At 30.1% G+C, this 24,019-nt stretch overlaps 1 protein-coding gene across 4 annotated transcripts; it reads left to right on the forward strand.

Annotated features, from left to right (window-relative positions):
- Positions 1-10,473: 10,473 nt before the first annotated feature.
- LOC101209777 (histidine kinase 4) lies at positions 10,474-18,647 on the forward strand. 4 transcript variants are annotated; one of them, XM_011657143.2, is made up of 12 exons: positions 10,474-11,084; positions 11,749-12,234; positions 12,403-12,636; positions 12,743-12,912; positions 13,111-13,329; positions 13,417-13,603; positions 14,475-14,526; positions 14,627-14,856; positions 15,011-15,109; positions 15,305-16,014; positions 17,255-17,755; positions 18,023-18,343. In XM_011657143.2, the coding sequence occupies exons 2-12, from the start codon at positions 11,893-11,895 to the stop codon at positions 18,246-18,248; spliced, it is 2,970 nt and encodes a 989-aa protein (XP_011655445.1). In that variant the 5' UTR covers positions 10,474-11,084; positions 11,749-11,892; the 3' UTR covers positions 18,249-18,343. The 4 variants fall into 4 exon arrangements, with proteins under 4 accessions (XP_011655445.1, XP_011655446.1, XP_004142821.2 ...); XM_011657144.2 differs by lacking the exon at positions 10,474-11,084 and adding an exon at positions 11,108-11,608; XM_004142773.3 differs by lacking the exon at positions 10,474-11,084 and having other exon boundaries at positions 11,108-12,234; positions 18,023-18,647.
- The last annotated feature ends 5,372 nt before the right edge of the window (positions 18,648-24,019 follow it).

Genomic DNA, 24,019 nt, shown 5'->3' on the forward strand with positions numbered 1-24,019 from the left:
AATGTTTAAGCATATCACGTTACAATACGTGAATCTAATACTTGTAACACAAATATTTGATAAACTTATTTCTTTATTTGTTAGTTAATCAACATGCAAAAGTAGTCGAAAATACATGATAACAATTAATCTATACTAAAATTCTCAAATTCGTTGAAAATGTATGAAGTTATAATTTCGTTGATTTTAATAATAAAGAAAAGGACACTAAATGACGTTTGACCACCTCAACTTTTGCTTTGTTTTTGTTTCTTTCTTTTCTAAAAAAATGATAGAATCTTTAATTGTAGCTAGAGATGCTAACATTTGTTAATTTTGTTTATATTAAACAACAAGTAAAAATGTTGGAAAATATATGATGAGGCCAAGTTAAAGGATGCTTAGATATATTCGTTCAAAAACTTAAATTGTAGAAGAGTACAATAAATGGCCTTTCATAAGTTTAAAAGTATTGAACCCTTTAATTGTCGAAAAGAAAAAGTAGTGGTCCCATCAAAAGATTAGACTCCTCTTTTTGTTATTTTAGTAGAAAGTTAAAAGGATACCATTTTGACTTCTGTTACATTAAGTATAATAATAGTGTTTTATCCTTAATTAATGGAAGGAAACCATTATAAAATTAGCAATAATTAAACTTAAAAAGCATATTTCTGGTGCTAATGATTCACAGAGGTTGATTAAAGACATTACTATTAATCAATAGTAAAACCAAAAGAAGCTAATCCAATTCTCTTTGTCAAAGAATATAAATATAAACACCCATATATACCATTTATGGTGTGACGATAGGGTTATTCGATCTAAGTCAAAGAATTCCTAAATTTTATTTATTCATTTATTCATTCATAAAAGACAGTCAACTTTCAATAATATATATATATATATATATATATATATATATATATATATATATATATTTTGTTAAAATTAGTTAATTTTATAAACCAGTTATTCCGACTATTTTTTAAGAGCACATAGTAGATATTTACCTAACGATTTAGGTTAGGTTTGGACTTTGAATAGATCTCATTTTAACTCAAAGTCTGAATAAATGTATGAAGTTGAGTGGGAATGAAGACCACTTCTGCTAGCATAAGAAATGAGACGTGAGAGAAATAAATACTTCAATCATTAATTTCATATGAAAAAGAGATATATACATTACCATTGGCTGTAAAGAAAATTAAAGTTGGATTATTATTATATATACTGTGTTGTATGAAGAGCAAACAATAAGCCTGTTTGGTACAGATAGATGTATTAGGTATAATGTCATAAAATTCATAATGTTAAAGTTGCATGAACCGTTAAAAGCTTTTCTTAAATTAAAAATTGAAAATGATAATGATAAATCAATTTCTGTATGATTTCCAATTTGGTCATATTTACCTATTTATTAATCTTAACGGTTCATATATTGCATCTTAAAACACCATATAGTTTGATTTAGAGAGAGGGAAGTGGAATGATAAAAATGTTTTTGATATATATAACAATCCAAACAAACTTGTATATACAAATGTTGTGTAGTGGTTGTGCTGTTCTCTCATAATCAATTAAAAACCTGCAGTAGTAACTCGCCCTCCCTGATCTGGATCGAGTCGACTCCGTCTCAATCCTTCGCACCTCCCTCTGTCTGTGAGGAATGAAATGATAGTAGTCAACCACACTTTCTCATTTTTTCTCTTTTGGAGTTTTTAATTATTATTATTACTGGGTTATCTTTTTAAAATTATCTCTCTTCCATTTTAAAATTAATATTTCATTTCATTTTAGGAGATAATGCTAGTGTATATGTATATAGTGTCACATATATGCTTCTTTTTTATTAATATATAGTTTAATAACATATATATATTAAATCACTTTTTTTTTTTTTGTAAAATAATAGTTCGTTATACTATCTGTGTATAATGATTTAGATTATATGGGTAAAAATTCCTAATTTAATTTAATAACATTTTTTTAAAAAAAAAAATTGGTCAGTTTACTTATAATTATTTTTTAAATTTTAAAAATTACGTAGTAACCAAATAAAAATTAAAATTCAAACGTTAGGATTTCTTGTGGAGAACTTTTAATGAATAATTAAAACAAAAAAAGGTAAAACTATATTAAAAGAAACTTAAATAAACTATATAGAATTTGATAGACGTAAATAGTTTCAATTTTTTTTTGCTCTATTTAAAAATATCTAATTTATTAGTCTTTGGATATGATTTAATAAAAAAATCTAATTTTTTCTAAAAATTGAATTTCATTCAAGATTAAAATACAAGTATATTTCAATTTAAAGTTAGCATAATTTGATTAAAAGAAATAAAAATATGATTCTTATAGTGCGAAAAGTTTAGGAAATTTTATTTCAAAAACCCTAATAAAATTAAATTACCAAATTATTAAATAAATTAACTAAAGGAGTGGTAGTGGTAGGGTAAAAGTTGACTACTTTTTAGAATAATATATAGTAATTAGAATATATATATATATATTGATTATTAGTATATGATAAGAGTAATAGTGAAAAAAGAAAGATTATAGACCATCTAAAATACCCTACATTAAATTCACATATGTTAATAATTTAGACTATAATCTAAATGCAGACTAATAATAACACACAATTGATTAAATTTCACTAAATAAAGAGGTATATAAATGATGGGGGATGAAACCTCCCAAAAAGTCTTTTCTTCTTAGTTCCTTTTGGAAGGATTTAGGCCTTCAACCCTCTTAGTGCATTTATATTATTTGACAAATTGAGAGAAGATCAAAACTTGGGGAAAAGAATATGTTGATTTTTATATATTTATTGTGGGCTGTGCCTTTATATCTATAAAGTAGTTGCACTTTTTTTAATCATATCTTAAGTCTTCCACTATTTGTTTACGTAGTATATTATCCTACCCTTTTCACCATTCTACGTTATCAAACAGAACTAGATCCCACATTTAGTGCTTTTTAATTACCTTATCAAACAATACCAAATCGATCTAACAATTCGTTATTATACTAATTTATCAATTCATTTAAACAATTGTTTTTTTTTTTTTACTTTTTTTAGTTTTAATTTTTCGATTTCAATTTCGGCCACTCGTAGAAAATGGACAAAATAAATTGTTGTTTATTTATATGAGTCAATTATGATAAAGTTAAGTTGATTAGAAAAAAAAACTTTATCACATTTCCCTTTTTTCCCTTTTAAATCCAACAAAAAAAAGGGTACATAATTATATATATTTTATCAACATTGACACCTAATGGAACTCAATTAAAGTTAAGATTAAAGCTCTATGAATTTTTTTAATATATGTCAAGGATGATGGCTTTCAAGATTTGATCGAGATTATGTTTGAAATTTTAAAATATTTGGGATTTCGAAGTATTTTGTAACATTTTGTAGTACATAATTAAACACATAAGAGGGTAGAGAGTTTGGTAGAAACTTAGAAAGAGTTTATGTCCTTTTTGCAATGATGAGTTGGACTTGTTGTGAATATATATTCAAATTCATTAATTATAATGGAAAGTTTGGGTCTTCCTTTTTATTAAATTCTTTTATATGCCAGCATATGTAGTTGAAAGCAAACACAATTATATGTTGTTCTTTTTGGAGTAATCTAGTTCATGAAATCAGAAATTTAACTATCCAAATCATATGTTCTCTTTTCTTCTAAAAAAATAAAATTGAAACTTGTTGGAGTTCAGATTTGGTTTGCTTTGAATGACGCAATGAGCTTATTTGTGAAGTTCTAACTCACTTTTCCTTGATCAACTTGGTTTTGGCGTTGATCTTTGTAAAAGATCTTAGTTTCAGCATGGTGTTGACAATTGAGTACTTCTACCACAAACTAATGTGTACACTAAGTACAAAAAAACATATGGTTCAAATAAACATACAAGAAATTAGACGAGTACTCTCATTTGAAAATTACCTACTATTTTCTCTTAGAACCATCAAATAGACTATTTGTTTTAGAATCTCCACTCCGCCTCACGCAAAATTAAATAAAAATTGATTAGGGGATTTCCTTCGAGACCTGACTCTCACCAGTGTCCCATAAAAAAATTTACAAGGGATGGGGTTGAAGACAAGAAAAGTTTATGTATCCCCTCTCACGTTGTGTCTAACAATAAACCATGTTTATGAGTTAATCAATAGTAGTTCGTATATTAAACCTAATACGACTCATAGCGTAATTACAAGTAGTTTTAAAAAATATTTTTTGAATACACTGTCAACCGTTATTTAAATTAAAATTCAAAATTTGAATCTGCTACCCAAAATATGTTTAAAACTATAAAATATAAGACTTTATTTAATCTCAAGTTTTCAAATCCTAATCACACAAATTCTTACTTTATCAATATATTTTATCCCTTTTCTATCCTTTATATATATCCTTACTAAAATTAAATCTCTATAACGCATCATATCCCAATTTTATTTTTCAATCCTTAACACTTTACTCCTTTCTAATTCGCTATTGAGTAACTAATATTCTAATTTTAAAGATATACCATACTTTTTAATTTATTTCAAAGATAAAAATAGTTTTAATTAATAAGCCTTTACTAACTAATTTATTAAATACAATCCAAAATCTAAAAACTCAAACAAACTAATTATGATGGGTAGTATAATTTAAAGAGTAATAACTAAGTGGATAGCAATATTGTTTAAAAATTAGATATCGAGCAAGATCTATGATAGACTTTTATGGTCATCTATTATCGATAAACTTTTATGGTTTATGAATGATAGACTACCAAAAGTATAGTTTATCATTTATAGACTATAGAAATTTATCGACGATAGAAATCTATCTGATTACTATACTTGTAAGTTATTGTCGTTAAAATAGATACTCATAAAAAGTTGTGAAGTGGAAGATATAGGAAGTAGTGCATGTAGAACCATGGTTGTTGTATGTCATTTCAAGTGAGAGGAAAAGAAGAGGATAGTGACGATAAAAGAGAGTGAAAAATAGTGGTCAATGAAGGAGGGAGATTGAATATTAGCTATGATGGAATATATATTGGAAAAGAGGGAGAAAAAAAAAAAGAAAAAATTGTCAATTTGTACTTTGTTTCTTTTATTATTATTATTTTTTTAACGAAATTACTTGAGAAAGTAAAACAAATTTGAAAGTTGAATAATCTATTAATTAAACACATTTAAAACTTTAACAACTTAGTTAGACATGAAACTACAAGTTTAAGAAGGATTCATTAGGATTTTTGAAGTAATTTGGATACTATTTTACATACAAAATGGAATGTTAAAAAATCCATTAAACACTTTTAAAAGTGTAGAAACCAAATAGATATAAAACTTAAAATTTGAAAACTATTCTCATTTTAGTTATGAAGCGAATTGAAGCCTTAGACGGAAGAGAAGAAAAAATCTCCCTAGTCTACTTCTCGAGGATGAGCGCATTAGGGACTATCTACAAGTTAAAGTTATGAAAGTATAGAAAAGGACTTTATTATGGAACAAAAGAGTAAGTTAAGCATGAAAAGTAATTAGGGTTGAGTGTGGGTGAATGGGTTAGATGTGTAAAAAGAGTAGTAGTGATGGAGCAGAATGAGGATGAGGATGAGGATGAGGATGAGGAGGAAGAAAGGGATTAGTTAGTTAGTAAAAGGAAGAGAAAGGGGGGGATTTGATTGGGGGGGAAGAGAGAGATTTGATTTTGGAAGAATATTAGGGGAAAGAAAACAATGAAAGAGAGGCACATGGCCGACATCCCCTACATAATAAAAACTTACACACTTTCAATGGCACTCAATCAATTTCTTTTTTTCTTTTTCTTTTCTCTCTAAGTAAACGACAAAACAAACATCCCCAAACAGAATATTATTCAACACACCATACTCTCTCTCTCTCTCTCTCTCTATATATAAAATTTAAAATGCAATGCCATGTGTATATGTGTATGTGTTATATTAATATGTATATGTGGGTTCCATTTTCAGATTGTGGTGTCTCTGTCTTTTTGGTCTCGTTGGGAGCTGAATGTCTCATTGTGGATTATTTTGAGAATGAGATGGGTAAATAGGTGAGGTTGAGAGATTTAATATATATATATATATATTTTTTCTTTTACAGAATTCCAAAGTTCAAGAATTAAAATAATACATGACAAACTTTTAAAACATTGTGAAAATGTACAAAATTTCCAAACAAAGAATATGGAAAAAAATATAAAAGAGGAAAAAATCAACCTATATTTACGTGATTCATCAACAGTGTGTTGGCTATATATATCTAGGGAGTAGAGAGTTTAAAATAATTTTATTGGAGAGAATGCTACATAATACAAAATGAACGGTGTCTCTAGGGTTAGAGATCAATTTATATAGTACACTTTTCTAAATCTTAAGATCATATTTCGTACGTAAACATGAATATGCGAAATTAAATCATGTAAATTCTAAATGTGCATTATCTTTGAAATTTTTAAAAGGTTCATACTTAGCCGTTTGAAACAACATAAAACATATTCAAAGCATTCAATTAGGTGTTTCATTGTTTCGTTTAAGTTGATGCAGGTACTTCTTTCAAAATTCATATGTCATCCTTACCGTTTGACTTGATAGCTTTCATACTTCATTCAATTATGCTTTGTTCTTACTCACATGTTTTCTAGATTTTTTTTTAAAAAAGTCACTCAACATAAAATTGATCTAAGCTAAGCATGTTTTAAGTATGAAGTTCCTATATGATTGAGCCACAAAAAAGAAAGATGGACCTTGTTGATATTGATAGTAATTTTGAATTCTTGTAAGACTTTCTTAATTAACCTTGGGATCTCTCCCATTCGAATAAGATTTCTATTTATTCATGTTCTCCTCCTCAATTCAAAGTGCAACAACTTCTGCTTGGTTCATCTTTAAAGTACATTTCATTGGAAGAGGTTCCACTCGACTCTCATGGGTAATGATTGACTCAACTTTTTATAAACAAATATAGATGTTACTGTATATGCATGTAGGTTTAAGAACATAAATTTTGAGGGCAGATTTGGATTTGGGAATTTTGTGAAACTTTAATGGATTTTATACTTTATAAAAGGTAAAGTTGTGTTAGGCAATTAAAGTTGAAGATTTTGGTCATGTTTGGGTGTTGGCAAAACAAATGGTATGAGCATAAATTTGAAAATTTGAGGAAAATGAGAGTATTTATGTTAGGGTATACTCATAAATAAGAGAGTTCCTCGACTTTATTTAAAGTTGTGCTATTTAAGAAGAAAATAAAGAAAAGAAAAACAAAAGAAGAAATGGTGGATTTGGAGGGTATTATGAAGAAGGTGAGATACAAAATATGAGAAATTTGAAACTGTTGGACCATACATTAAATAGTAGAGCAAACTTATTTTAATTTTTTTTTCCCTAAAAGTCGAAGAATAAAAAAATTTGTGAAATATCATGAAATATAATTGAAACAAAATTCTAAGTGTTAGGGTTGTTTTAATTTTTGAATTAATGGCGTGAATATTTTAAAGAAAATATTGTGCAATATATTCCAATTAGAAGAGAGCATGCAAGTAAATAGTTGAAACTTAAAGGTAAATGGTATACAAAAGAAGAAAAGCTTTGAAAATTATTCTCTTGGGGTAGTTGGCTTTCTTTTTGTGTATCTTTATTAGTGAAAATGAATATCAATATTTCATGGCCCCATGCAATCATCCACTAAGATATTCCCTTTCATTTCATTTCTTTTTCTTTTTCTTGATTTATCTCAAATAAGACCAAACTCTCTCTACCATTTTTGCTATGCTTTACAAAGATTTGCCCCCTTAATTCAACCATACCCATTTTTGCCTATTAGCTTATGTTTTTATGTTACTGATTAAAGCCAATATCTATCTCTGCCATAAATAAAGGTAAGTATGCCTTCAAAATAGCTACTCCAACTTAAATTATTCCCTTTCTTTATCTACTCCAACATCTCAATTTTAGTTTCTAGCTAACGTCCCCACGCTATTTCCACCTCCAATTTTCTTACCTTTTACCAATGATTTAAGAAACCAAACCAAATTTTAGAAAGAGATTTAGAATTTCTAACGTAGTTTTTCAAACTTTCAATATTTGGCAATCAAATCTTTAATACAATTAAATGTTTTAATATGTGAATATATGATGTGGTTGAAGCCATAAAGATTGTTGATGAAAAGTATATATCTATAGGGATAGATAGATGCATGTCACGTGTAGAAATAACAAAAATGAAATTAGGTGCGGTTAATTCTAAAGCTTCAACTAAACATTTTTAAAATAAATTTTCAATCTACCTAAGTGGGAAGTGTATGATTTTTACTTTCAAATTAATTTATTTTCTTAATGTGTTTAATATCATCCAATAATTTGTTCCCATTGTAACACAATAAATAACAAAATAAATGGACTCCAACATACAAAACAAAAGAAAGAAAAATATTAATATGGAAAATATCAAATAAAAGTAAACACAAAAATCCTAATTAATCTTAACATGTTTATTTTTGTATTATTTTACAAAGAGTTTTATTCTAAAATTTTAAAACAAAATTCAAACAAGTAAATATTTTAATAAAATTACAATTTTGTTGTATTCTATAAATATTTTCAAGGTTGATTAATAGAATTTAAGAACAAATCTACAAAACCCTACCATCCTCATTTAAAGAATGTATGGGTATTTCTAATTATAGTTATTCATTTCAAGGTGATATCTATTTTTGAAAGTGTACATTTTTCTATATTTTAAATAGTACTGACTATTGAGAAAATAATATATGTTAAAGTAATATTTATCCAAATAACTCATTTTTGGTGGAGTATAAATTGTCTTTTGATGTTGGTTATGAGCATTAGATTCTTTAGAGTTCTAATAATTGAATTTCATCAAATTTCACTTCATTTGATTAGATTTGTAACTGATATTAATGGGATTCTAATTAAGTCATTTCATTTTAAAATGAAAAAAGAAATAGAAATAATAATAGTAATAATAATAATAAATGATCTAGATTTAGAGAATTTTGTGTAATTGGTCAAGATCCCTATCTGATTTATATTTTTTTTCTTGCACAAAAAGGAAGATTTCTTTCCCATTAATGAAAAATCAATTATTGACTTTGCCATAACTTTAATCAACAAAATATTAAAAAGAAAAAAATGTGGCCACTCTTAACCTTTATTGATGGAATAATCTCCAACTTACACGTGGCATATTGATGATTTTGAACGGTCTTGATTTGTAGAAATCAAACTGTGGGTCCCAACAAGAAAAAATGTGAAAGGACCAATCTATCTTCTTTTGGCGAAACTAAACCTAAATCACAAACTAAGATTAAAGTGGAAAACAAAATTTGTTATCCTCACAAACTCAAAAAGATGAACAATTATCCAATTTAATTATTCATTATTTTTAGTATTATTTTGTCCATAAAACATATATCTTTCACTGCTTTCAGTTTGGTTTTGATTAATAGTTTTTTTCGTTAAATATTCTAAAAAGTCTACGACGATATCGAATAATTCTTATAAAAAATAAAAACAATGAATAATCATTGCATTCTATTCCATTTTTTAACTATCAAAGATTTTGTCTTAACACAAATATTTAAATATTGAAACTAATAAACAACGATTTGACTGGATGGAACAAATGAGAGTAAGTTCAATAATATAAGGCATGTGGGCAAAAATCGTTCAATTATTACATGAGTGTTTTAAATCAAATGTTTTAACATGCACGTCGTTGTGTTTTTATCAAGTTAACTTATCCTCATGTGGCATATATTTATAAATTATTTTTTGTATGAAAAAAATTTCAACGAAACCAAAATCAAAAGTTTATAAGATCTTTAGCGCGAGCTTTAGTCCACACATTTCTACTTCTTCTAAAAGGGAATATATTCGTCACTTAATATTCTAAAACAAAATCAAAACTCTTCAAATCTATAAATTAAAAGACTACTCACAAAGAAAAATCATAGATTAAAATTTTAACATAATTGAATAAGGACACCTTTTAAGTTTATGGTATGTTTCATTTACATCTCAATTTAAAAATATTTAATTTTTATTGACTTAAACAATTTATTCTAAATTTTCTTTACGAAGGTTTATGGTTAAAATAATATGAAATTTGGTGTAACAATTGTAAGATAAAAAGCTAGAAGACATCATTTTCATTATTATTCATTTAATTAATGTCATTAAATTTTGTTCAGTACAATAGGTGTAGGAGAGGGAAGAGGGAAGAGATCAAACATCCAATGTGTATCTAATGTGTATCTAATGCGTATCTAATGTATAAAGAAAGAAGTTGGTATTAATTAGAATTGAGTTAAACTGATTTTGATTTAGTAACATCAATGTAAATAAAATAGAAAGATGGGCTAAAATTACATTAACCTAAGTTAGATGGAGGGGCTAGAGGTAAATTGAAAGGGAATGAGATCCGGGCAATGTCGCCATGTCATTATCACACAGATTTGCGATGGAGATTTTCGTCTTCCCCTTCCCACCACTTCGATTCTCTCTCTCCCACAGTGAACATAAAGCAAAACCCAAAAGAAAAATTTTGTTAATTTTTTTTAGTTTTCTGGTTCTGGGTCCATTCAGGTTGGAGCTATTTCCATTCTTTTTTGTTTTGTTAATGGAGTTTCTCTGAGACCATACCTGTTGTACTCTGTATAAAAAGCAAGTTCACAGCAGAGGAGAGAGAGAATTACAAGAGTTTGCTGATGAAGAAGAACAATATAAATATATATTTAAAAGGGGAGACAAAGCCAGAGTGGAATAGAAGAAGCAGTGAGAGAAAGAAGACGACGTAGTAAAAGAGTATTAGGGAAGAGGAGCGATTAGGTAGACAGGAAAGTCAGGACTGAAAATCCTTCTTAATCTTTAATATTTTGATTTCAATTTCTTGAGTTACGAAGAACAATCAAGAAAGAGTAGAAAATAAAGAAACCCCATATGATTTTCTACAGTGAAAAGCTATTCCGGATCGACTTGTGAAGGAGTTTCTTCTTCTTCCATTATCTCTGCAAATCATTGGTTACATTTTGCATTTTCTTTTTTATACCCAGGTGAGAATAACTGCAAAAGCATTGTTTCTTTCGATAACCCACTTTTCCCTTTTCGTTTTTTTCTTTTTGTTTTCTTATTGCTCTGTTTCTCTCTGTGTGTGTCTCTTTGTGGGTTTCTTCTTGTGTTCTTCGCTACGCGTGTGTGGGTTTTTCTTGGGAGTAGAGGTAAAGGTATTCGTTCAACTGTGAATTTGATTGTTTAATGGAAATGAAATGGGTTATTGAACTTCACGCTTGGAGGAGGAGGAATTGAGGGGAATGATTAACTTACTGCTCTGTATTTTTTTATTGTTTGTTTCCTTTTTTGTCACGCAAAGACCTTCTTGACCAGAAAGTATATGAAGCGAGGAATTCTTTGGAATGTGGGCTTTTCTCTCTCCCTTGGATGTTATTTTATTGTATACCAAAAAAAACACCCCATCTTTTGAGAGTCAGGTTTGTCTCTGGGAATCGAAAGGCTCTCTTTATCGATACTGAGCAGCTCAGCTCATCGTCTTTCCTTCCTACTCTAGAAATGGGTTTTGGTGAGTGCTATAATAGGAAATGGGGTTTTTTCTATTTGGGTTTTTTTTGGTTTTGCTTTCCGGACTTTAAATCCTACAGGTCAAATGCTGTTGCGCCAAGCTTCCTCTTGTGAACATTTTGGTTTTCTGTTTAATTGCAGAAGGTGTCAGAGGAATTTTCAGAAAGAAAGTAAGCTCAAGAATGTTGCTGGGTCTTGAGGTTGGCCTAGTTTTGGTAGGGGAATGAAGAAGAGCAGGAAGTGAAAGAGGAAGTCGAAGACGAAGACCAACAGGGATTTCTGGAGATGGGTATGAAAATGCAGCAGAGCAACTACTCTGCGGCTATGAAGTGGAATGAGCAAATGGGAACGACAAAGAAGGGTTACACATTTGTTCAAGCTAATAGGGCTTGGCTTAGAAAGTATCTTCTGTTTTGGATTATGGGGATGGCGTTTATCAGCATGTTAATTTATAATGGCATGGATGCTGATAATAAAGTGAGGAGGAACGAAGTTTTGGGAAGCATGTGTGAGCAGAGAGCAAGGATGTTGCAGGATCAATTCAGTGTTAGTGTTAACCATGTTCATGCGTTGGCTGTTCTTGTTTCCACCTTTCATTACTTCAAAAACCCTTCTGCTATTGATCAGGTATGTGTTTCTCTATGTGCATTGGTTTGTTATTTATAGTTCTGGGAAATCTGAACAATACAAGATGCACAAGTTCATTTCCTTGCTCTTTCTTGAGGAAACTGGCATTTTACTGTTTTTTTCTTTCCTAACATGGTTGTTTAATGAGCCTGAAACATAACAATGCAGGAAACTTTTGCAGAATACACAGCCAGAACTGCTTTTGAACGACCTCTACTCAGTGGGGTGGCGTATGCACAAAGAGTGATTCATTCAGAGAGGGATATCTTCGAAAAGCAACATGGATGGATGATAAAAACAATGAAAAGGGAACCTTCACCAATTCGAGATGAATATGCGCCAGTAATATTTTCTCAAGAAACAGTCTCGTATATTGAATCACTGGATATGATGTCAGGAGAGGTAGAGTAAATGATCTTGCTATTCTAGCTTGTATGTTGGATACAAGTGGCATGTTGTTGTTTTTCTTTTTTTATTTGGTTGATTTATTCTGTCTGATGTGTTGCAGGAGGACCGTGAAAATATTTTAAGGGCTAGAGCAACAGGAAAGGCTGTTTTGACAAGCCCCTTCAGGCTACTGGGTTCTCATCATCTTGGAGTTGTTTTGACGTTTCCTGTTTACAAATCCAAATTGCCATCTAAACCAACTGAAGAAGATCGGATTGAAGCAACAGCAGGGTTAGTCTGGATGCGCAGTTCGTCTGTGATTAGTTTGTTCATTATTTAATATAGAACATATAGAATTATCTGTCAAGTATTATCAGTGGTTCTCATCAACGTATAACTTTATTTTCAAATTTCTTGGGCTTTAGCATCATGTGAGAGATGGAAGTTATATTTTCAAGATACCTTAAATTGTTTCTTATTTTAATGCAGCTACGTTGGTGGAGCCTTTGATGTTGAGTCACTCGTGGAAAACTTGCTTGGGCAGCTTGCAGGGAACCAGGCCATTTTGGTAAATGTATATGATGTCACAAACTCTTCTGATCCCCTCGTCATGTATGGTCATCAATATCAAGATGGTGACTTGTCTCTTTTGCATGAGAGTAGCCTTGATTTTGGAGATCCATTCAGGAAGCATTTGATGATTTGTAGGTAAAGGCTTCTGCCATATTAGTTACTTCTCTTATCTGGATTGTTGCCTCGGTGACTTATGGCTTTCTTTATGTGGATATGGTGCAGATATCAGCAGAGGGCTCCCACATCCTGGACTGCTCTGACTACTGCATTCTTATTCTTTGTGATCGGGTTGTTAGTTGGATACATTTTGTATGGTGCAGCAACTCATATTCTGAAGGTTGAAGATGATTTTCATGCGATGCAAATACTGAAAGTTCGGGCAGAGGCTGCTGATATAGCAAAATCTCAGGTACCATCGATTAAGTCCTATAGGAATTAAAATAATTAGAGACTTGAAGAGAGAAGGAAACAGATGGAAAGGGAATTCGGGGAGAGAAAAGGATAGTTGGTACAAAAGTTCAAAATGAATCAGATTCTTTATGTTCAAGCTATGGACATTGTAGTGACATATGACCTTGTTAGTGTCTAGTACTGAGCAGAGAGCATAATATGGAGGTTAAATGAAATAGCCAGAACTAAATCTCTGCATTATACAGAAACATAAACATATAAAAATTTTGATTATGGCCCCGTTGAACTTTTTCCAGATCACTGCATTTTAACTTAGTGGTCAAAAGGATAAATGGTGTATTCAATTTTCTTTAAGATCACGGATTTAAGTTACAATGACCACCTTCTTTAGAGGTTTAATTCATAGACCTAATTTTAATGTGTGGCATAGGAAGAGGGTTAGAAGGGTTGTGTCAGGTGTGTGAGACTCAGGTATTTAGAAGGGTTGTGTCATGGGTAAGATTTGAGAGACTCTAAAGACATGGAGGTTATCCAGGAAGTGCATCTTTTGGCTTTTGACTCAGTCTTGGAAATGTGGAGAGCAAGGTCTCCATTGGATACGTGCCTCTACGTTATCGATATTAGTTGAATTCTATCATACAAATCCTTTTGGAAACAGTTTTCAGATGCCAATATCATGTGAGATCAGTTGAGTTGCATTTTATTTGGAAGTCACCCATGAATATGATTATCTGTGGGAAAAATTTAGAAGTCATTTATTTTGATCATATGGTATTCGGCATTTAATTTTTTGTATGTTTTAAAAATGTTGACTCATCTATACGCTGCTGCTTCTCTCAATTAAATTCTCTCTTTTATTTTTGTTTCAGTTTCTTGCAACTGTTTCTCACGAAATTAGGACACCAATGAATGGCATCCTCGGTACGTATATTTCTGTCAAGCTTTGCTTTTACCAACTTGGCTGGTTTTATATATGCAAAGGATACTCAAATTTCTATACCTTTGTGTGCATCAATTTCAGGAATGCTCGCACTGCTTCTGGATACAGATTTAAGTTCTACTCAGAAAGATTATGCTCAGACTGCTCAGGCTTGTGGAAAGGCACTGATAGCATTAATAAATGAGGTTCTTGACCGGGCAAAAATTGAAGCTGGAAAGTTAGAACTGGAAGCAGTTCCATTTGACATTCGATCAATACTCGATGATGTGCTATCTTTATTTTCCGAGAAGTCTAGACAAAAGGGTCTGGAGGTAAGCTGTATGGACGTAATTTATTTTTCAAATGAACACGTTTGCTGAATGCTGGCAAGTGGCTATCTGTTATATGTCACGTTAATTGATAATTTCCTTGTTTTTTTGTCATGGTTACTTCAACCGCAATTGATTGTCCGTTTGGAAAATGAAGCTGGCAGTTTTTGTTTCTGATAAAGTTCCAGAAATTGTTATTGGAGACCCCGGAAGATTCAGACAAATTATAACAAATCTTGTGGGTAACTCTGTTAAGGTGAGTGGATTTTTCCTGTGTGCATTTCCCAATTTGAAATGAACACTTATCTTAGTGCATCTTCAACGGGCATGTTTGGATTACTTGTATTTTCTTTTGACCAGTTCAGTATGTGTATGTGTGTTTTGAAGTGTATTATTGACTAAATGGTTGGAGACAGCATAAAAAGAGCCTTTCCATGTTCATTTTTTCCAGTTTACTGAAAGGGGACATATATTTGTTAAAGTGCACCTAGCTGAGCACTCAAAAGGCTCCATTGACTCAAAATATGTCAATGGAATATCTGACAGTGACTTATTCATATCGGGTGGTCGTGACTTTCAAACTTTGAGTGGATGTGAGGCAGCAGATGATCAGAATGGCTGGGATAACTTTAAACATATAATAGCTGATGAGGACTTCCAGTTGAATGCCACTCCAAACAGCATGGTAGTTGCCAACGAGGGTTGTGGTCATGTTACTTTGATGGTAAGTGTGGAGGATACTGGAATTGGGATTCTCTTACATGCCCAAAATCGAGTTTTCATGCCCTTCATGCAAGCAGATAGCTCAACCTCCCGAAATTATGGGGGTACTGGTATCGGCTTAAGTATCAGTAAATGTTTAGTTGAACTAATGGGTGGTCAGATAAACTTCATAAGCCGGCCTCAGATAGGAAGCACGTTTTCCTTCACTGCTGTATTTGGAAAATGTAAGAAAAACTCAATCAACGATTTGAAAAAACCGAACTCTGAAGAACTTCCCCCCAGTTTTAGAGGAATGAAAGCCATCATAGTTGACAGGAAACATGTTAGAGCTTCTGTAACCAGGTATCATTTGAAGAGACTTGGTATTAAAGTTGAAGTAACCAGTAGCGTCAACATGGCAGCTTCTTTATCCAGAGAAAATGGATCCACAATACCAGGGTAAGCCCTTTTCTTTTATTCTTTTTCTGTTTTTTTCACACGAGTAAGAAATTTTGAAAGGAGTGGAATCATTTGTGAAATAAGTCATTTTCGTTCTTGAACTCTCATATTTTTTTCTTTTAGTCTTATCTTTAGTTTTATATTTTAGCCTTTGTTGTTGATTGTCCATTAAATCGTTTTAAAAGTTGTCTGTGTTTCAGAACCCAATATCAAACCTACTACATGTTGCTTTAATTACAAATATATACCGATATCTATTCATGAAGTGAGGAACAAAAAATGTGGGTATGCTTAAGTTCTATGTCAAATAATTCTTTTTCAAGTAAATTATTGACAAGGTGGTTACGCAAAGTTAGGAACTAAAAGAAACTATGTGAAAGTTCTCAAACTAAAATATAATAAGGTTGAAAATAAGAAAACAAGGTTTAAGCTGTTATTTATTGTGCTTTGGTTCTTCCTAATTTTCAAGGAGTATTTCCTTTTCCATCCCTCCCTTCGTTATTGCTACTGTGATTAATGTAAGCCAAAAGACTTTGATTAAGAAGCATACATACATGTAACATTTTTCTTTTTGTTTCTAATATAATTTCAAAAATGTTCTTGAAATCTCAGTCAATTTTTTAAAACTAAAAACACAATTTAAAAACCTGTTCAGTATTTTCATGAAGTGATGAGCTAAACAAAGAGAATTTAAGTAACACCTAGTTACCATAAGCTATTTCTCAACAAACAACCAAAATTTTGGTCCAGCCGTCTTCTAGTTTCTTTCTAGTGCTCTCAATCTAAGTTCTTTGTTGATTATTATATTCAGGAAGTTTGTCTTAATTGGTTTGCTTTTACTTCTTCGGTATATAACTGTGTTATATGTTATTTTGTAACTAGCTTTGGATGGCTTTATATTGTTATAGGATATGATGAGGGTGCTGTGGGGTGCCAACCTAGTTGAGATGTCGGGTCCGTGTATTGATTCTTACATTTCAGGATTACTACGGCTTTTATGTCTCAATGTAATTCGATCTCTGCATTAGCATCTTTTCATTAAATCAATGAAAAGTTTTTTTCTGTTTTTCTGTTAAAGAAAAACGTAGAAAACCAAAAATAAAATTGAGGACTCAAAAGTCTTGGCAATATTTCAAAGTGTTGTTGAATGCTAGATTATAGTCTTCTTGTTTAGTGGACCTTTCTGCAGATGATTTCTGTTACAACTTTCTTAGAGGAACTGTTTTGCTCAATGTTGCAGAAACGCAATCCTTCCAGATATGATCTTAGTTGAAAAGGATACGTTAAATTCAGACGAGGAATGTGGGACCATTCATCAATTGAACTTGAAACTGAACGGGAATTCGTTTAAGTTACCGAAGTTGATCCTTCTTGCTACAAATATTACTACTGCAGAGCTAGACAAGGCAAAAGCAGTAGGTTTTGCCGACACTGTGATCATGAAACCGTTGAGGGCCAGTATGGTGGCAGCCTGTCTGCAACAAGTACTCGGGGTTAAGAATCAGAGACGGGGAAGAGGCGTACCTAACGGTTCTGCTTTCCTTCAGAGCCTTCTCTGTGGCAAGAGAATTTTAATTGTTGATGACAATAGGGTAAACCGTAGGGTTGCTGCAGGCGCTCTGAAGAAATTCGGTGCAGATGTTGAGTGTGCAGATAGCGGGAAAGCTGCTCTGAAGTTGCTTCAGCTACCTCACAATTTCGATGCTTGCTTCATGGATATTCAAATGCCTGAAATGGATGGGTATGTTCTAACTAACTTTTATCATTTCTTTTTCCTGAATTTTGTAGGTTTTTAATTAGAATGGCAAAGTTCTCTATTTCATGAAACTCAAAACAAAGCTAGTTCAAAAGTTTTGAGCTACTAGACTCAGAAGACGAGGGCTGTTATGGAATGCAGAGCCCTGCTTCTGATTTGAATCAGAAAATTATTTCTCAAAACATCGTTCTGAAACAATCCTTTCTGACCTGAAACTGCATAAAATTGAGTCGAGTTTTGTTGAAACTGCAGGTTTGAGGCGACTCGTCTGATCAGGATGATGGAGAACAAGGAAAACGAAGGGGAATCGTATGCAGGAGAAGGCAAGTGGCATATGCCAATATTAGCAATGACTGCAGATGTGATTCATGCTACGTATGACGAATGCCTGAAATGTGGAATGGATGGCTATGTCTCGAAACCCTTTGAGGAAGAAAATCTATACAAAGAAGTTGCCAAGTTTTTTAAAAAACCGTAGTCCATCAAAAGGCTTAATGCTCTAAATGCAGACCTCCTTTGGGTGAGTTGGAAGTACCAGCAAGTTTTGACACCATTGCTGGTGCTAACTGTCTTCTTGACTGGCATTGAGATTCAGGTTTAAACCACCCTTAGCGTTTCTAACCAACTAAATACTTTTATTTAGTTTAGAATGTGAGTACTGAGTACCTACCTGTATACAGAAATTATCCATCCCCAAATGGATGTATAAATGTTTGTAAGGGGAACGGGAAGCAACTAAATTGTAAATTCACATATTTTAAGACCTCTTCTAAAATATCCTGATATACTTGGTTGCCTTAGGCTCTCATTTTGGCCAATTGATGTTGAAAGAACTTCAAATCATATTACAATAAAATCAAATACCCAAAGAGTAAAACTAACTTTGTCATAATTCATGTAACTGCATTTTCTTTTTTAAATTTCTGGTTCATTTGCTACATTGAAAAATGCCTCTAAAAACAACTACGTATTAAAGCAAATGGGTCTAGGGTAAGCTGAATTTCTTATCCTACCTCCCTCAATTTTATCCCACCAAATACCTCCCTTCATCATCAAGTTATTAAAGATAAGTTTATAGAAAAAGTGAACATCTTTCCATCCAATTGAATTTCATAAAAGATTCACTAACAATAGCTACTTAGTTCATTTATTAAAACGGTCTTATATGGTAATAATATTGATATGGTCAAAGAAATCAAACTGTCATCACATTCAACACTTACATTCTCTATTTTACTTCACCCATCACATAATATAAATTTTTATAATGATTAATCTGTTCTCAGAAAAAAAAAAACAAAACAAAAAATTATGATTAAACTATTAGTTCTTTATCCATATGAGTTGGACATAAATTAATTGTCTCAAAATTAAAATTAAATTCCTTTAATCTGCATTTATTGTACTTAAAAAAAGTGTGAAAGAAATAATGAGGATAACAAAATAAATTTAATTATTTGTCACTATCCTTTGAGCATCTTTCAAGACAATGACTATCTAATCTTATCAAAACCATTCTTCCATTTATTTATTCATAAATAGAAAAGAGAAAATGAACCCTCATATTTAATATTTTCTTACTTATTCATAGACTTGGTTTTATATATATGAATCAAAATGTAATAATAAATATGTATATTCATATAAGGATACAACTCATACAAATAGTAACTTGAAGTTGATATATGTGTCAATATAGTATTAAATTCTCTGATCACATCTCTATCATCTTTTCCTAGAAATTTAAGACAATGACTATCTAACACTCAAATCATTTTTTTCTTTTCAAACATGAGTGAATGTTTTTTAACAACTTCCAACTCTTTTCACTCATAATTTGTCACTTGAATTACATATTTATATATAAACCTTGTCTTCTAACTATAAGTATATTCATATAAGAACGAATATAGTAAATTAGGGATTGAGATTATAACAAATAGCAGCCATGACTTGCAAACTATTGCTATTATAGTTACATCTTTATACTTTAACGATCGTGGATATATAGGCGTGGATAATTAATCTTTATTGGTATGAGATTTTGTGGGTGAAGTTGAAAGTAATACCACGAAAACACATGTTCATAATATAGATAATATCATATCTTTCTGAAAATATGTGGAGGTTCATTGTTCTGATCGTGGTAACAAACAATGAACTTGATACCAAAAAGGAAATTAAAATAGTAATATTGTAGTTGTTATAGATTATAATAGTTGGTAGTAATAATTTTCCTTAATAAACTTTAAATTATTATAATTGAAGTCCTATACTAACTTATTCCATCCTTTTAAAGTCCGTGATGAAACAACTTGTTGATTATTAAACCTAAAAGTGTTACCAATTAGGATTCTTCTAATTGGATTTCTTTCTATTATACCATTTCATCTCATTAAGCAGTCTTATATAATCAAAATTTGATTTAACACTAAGGTCATTTATACTAACACTGATAATAGAATAGTATATTTAATGCACACAAGTGAAATAAAACCTCAAACTTTATTAAGTGATACAAATGGAGGCTCATATATATATATATAGGGAACCAGCCAGCCTAAATAACTAAAGAGCAAACAGGTTAAAAAAAATAGAGAATAATAAAGAGATTAAAGCTATGCCTAAAATATTTAAAGATAATTATTATAATGCTCTTTAGATATAATACCAAATTATTTGATATTTCTAAATAACATCCAAAAAAATTTGATTACTAAAGTATAAATTTTATTTTAAAATAACTTGAAAACAAACATGAACACATCAAATTTCAAAGTCCGTGTCAATATGTTCTTGCCTTACCTGAAAAATATGAAACAAGAAATGATGATTATAAAAATACTCAGTAAATAATCTTTTATTGGTACATACAGATGTCAGTTGAGCTAAACTTATGTTGACGTTGTTAAACTTATTCCAACATAGGTACAATGTATGTACATGATATAGGTAATGACCCTGAATGATTACAAATCATAACATTGTTTACGGGACACAAACATAGTGTAATTAGTGATCTCAAAGATAAACAATTTATGGCATTAAGTAGTGATCCATAAGGAATATAAAACATAAGATGTACATAGCATGTCAGGAGAGTTAACAATCACCGTTAATTTTAGCATGTATTCATCAATCAATAAACTTAACATAGTGACATAGTTCAAAGTTTTCCAGTATAATTCACGTGTCATAAAATAGCATGCTTATATAGTACCATAACTAGAAAACATAATTATTATTTTTTATGTCTAACTCAAAGGTATCCATGTACAATAAAAGTTTTAACCATTGGTTGCAAAATAATTCTCAAATCCAACCTAAACGTAGCAAATTTAATTAATAACATTATACAATAAAATTAGTAATTGCAATCCAATTTTAATTCTCCAATTTGCTTACACCCAAATAAAAAAAAACCTCCAAATTAGCTTGAATAAGAAAAGCTCAAATTAACTCAAAAAATAAACTCAACTTTACAACCTTAATATGTTCCAAAATTAATCTAAAAACCCATCAAACTCATCACAATCTCGTCTGGGGAGAGATAACGTACAGAGTGGAGAGTTGCATGGTGGAGGTGGCTAGGGTTATCTCGAAGAAGAAAAGTTCCAACCCTTTTCTTTTCTATTCACTCTATTATTTTCTTTTATTTTCACGATAATATATATAAAATATAAATACATACATACATATATTTATTTATTCTCATTCTTTCACCTCAATCAATCTCCTATCTCTTTTCCAATTGAAACAACAAACATTTCTCTCTTGTTAACTCATCTTCTTTCCTAGCAGTTATAATTAATTTTACTTTTTCATACAAATTATTTATAAAAATCAAATAATTAAATATCATTTTCCAAAAAAAATCCAAATTCTTAATTAAATATAAATCCTCCAATACATGTTTAATTAATTCCAATTCTATCAAAAACCAACCAAATATCAAATCAACTCAAATCTTCTATTCTTTTAATTAACCAAATGTTGTCCAATCAATCAATTATTTTAAAATTTTATAAATTTGAATTATCTTAATTCAATAATTTAATTTTAACTCAAATAATCCTTAACATAACATCCAAATAATTTAAGATAATTAATAAAAATTTCCTAAAAATTATTACAAAATGGTAATGAAACGTAAATATTATATATGGTAACATCGATCATAAGCAAGATTGGATATACTAATTACATAATTTATATTGTGCAATATAGATAAAAATCTACAAAATATTGATGTTAGCATTCAATTTAGGTATCAATATTGACATGTGAACAATAAAAAAAATGGCACTACATAATAAAAAGTAATAGAAAGTGTATTGATATTGATATCAATCGTACGACAAAAATATATATACATGATCATTTATATAAGAATATCAATATTGATTTCAAATATACAATAAAAATTGTATGGACGATAATTAAACGAGATGGATACCATTTAAAAGTAAAATCTAAAAACTTTTCAACACGAAAGAAGGAAGGAATCTCACACAATCATCACATTTTTTTGTTCTCTAATCCTAATGAGAGATTAAGGATCGATATTGTGAATTTTGTGTGGTAGGGCTCGTTGTTTCATTGCTATTACAAAATGTTGGTTGTAATGACAACCATGTAAACGATACCTAGAAACTAAAAAGAGGAACTTTGGAGACTTTTTTTTCTTTTTATTTTTCAAAAATAAAATTTTATTAGAAAAATATTAAACAACGGCATTGATAATGGAGTAACAAAACTAGCTAGTATTTATTTGAAGTACATAGCTTATGATATGTCATAGGAAACAATGTATGAGAATGGAATTCTATAGCAAATTTGATTACATTTGAATTAATGTTTGAAAGCAAAAGCAAGTCAAATGGTATAATAAGACTTATAAATTGAAATAACAAAAAACTTTAAGGTATTGTGGACACATGCATCAATAATTAACAGAGACATGTATATGATAAAAGTCGTTTTAATTAATTAATTAATTATACTATATATATATATATATATATATATATATATATATATATATATATATATATATATATATATATATATATATATATATATATATATATATATATTCGTTATGTTAAAGATAGATCCAGTTAGAAGAATCTTCCCTGTATTAGGAACAGGTCTCCACAGTGAACATGAACACAATTGAGGTATATGGAAGACTCCATAACATTATAGCTATTTAATTAGCTCATTTATTAAAATAGTCTTTCATGGGTGATAGTTGGGGTAAGAAAACTCACCATTAAATATCATAATATTCAATAGTTAAACATTGTAGTGAGACTTACAGAACACATAAATATGATACAACTATAGTTCTCTCATGTTTTGAAGTTCAAATTCTTCTCATCTCTATTTGTTGTACTTAAAACAAATGTTGTGGAAATATTTAAAGCATAAATTAATTATTTGTTGACTGTCCTTTAAACGTATTTAGTGACTATTTAACGTCTCATAACTATATTTTTTCCTTACTTAATTAAAAGATCAAGAAAACAAGTTTCAAACTAAATCAAAATTAATATTTTCTTCCTATAGTTATATATACATATTATCCAAATAGTAATTTAAAGTTGAGAAATAACAAAATAGTATAAGGTGTAATCACATTTCTATCATATTCAATAAAATTAGGACTGTTGCGATGTGCATGGAGCGACCGACCTCCTCATTTATTTAATTTTAATAAATAGTTTTGGAGTTGCCACCAACTATATTAGGGTGTGATTGGTTAACCAAAAAAAAGAAAAAAAATGGTCTGCGTAAATTCAAAGATTTAAGTTCGGGAGTCAGTTGTGTGTAGGGGAGTTGTTAGCACCCTACAACACTCATAAAATGGTTACCCAATTTTATCTTTTAAATTAAATCATAGAGGTTCACAAAACAAAGTTTTTATTTATGTTTTGTTTAAATGTCCCATGTTTACCAATTCATATTGAAGAAAGTAAAACCTAAACATGAATTGATGATTATGTGTGGTATAGGAGCCATTAGAAAAATGAAGTTTATTTTTGTTTTAAAAGATTTTTATTCACCTTAACAATATTAAGATACCAAAACTTGATATTTTAATCTCTATCAGAGGTGTTTAATGAGAAATTTCATGTATCTAGAATGAAAATACTATTCAATCTCATTTAAAATATGAAATGTGTTTATTTAAAAACAATCTATTAATTAAATTTCAAACGGAAAAATTTCATGTATTCATGGAAT

This window comes from Cucumis sativus, chromosome 5, assembly GCF_000004075.3.
Source record: "Cucumis sativus cultivar 9930 chromosome 5, Cucumber_9930_V3, whole genome shotgun sequence".
NCBI classification, from domain to species: Eukaryota; Viridiplantae; Streptophyta; class Magnoliopsida; order Cucurbitales; family Cucurbitaceae; genus Cucumis; species Cucumis sativus.

Coding starts and splice junctions, on each gene's coding strand:
- LOC101209777 (XM_011657143.2), top strand. CDS start 11,893: ATGGGTATGAAAATGCAGCAGAGCAACTACTCTGCGGCTATGAAGTGG. Junction 13,604..14,474: donor CTGATATAGCAAAATCTCAG/GTACCATCGATT, acceptor TTTTTGTTTCAG/TTTCTTGCAACTGTTTCTCA. Junction 16,015..17,254: donor AATGGATCCACAATACCAGG/GTAAGCCCTTTT, acceptor TCAATGTTGCAG/AAACGCAATCCTTCCAGATA.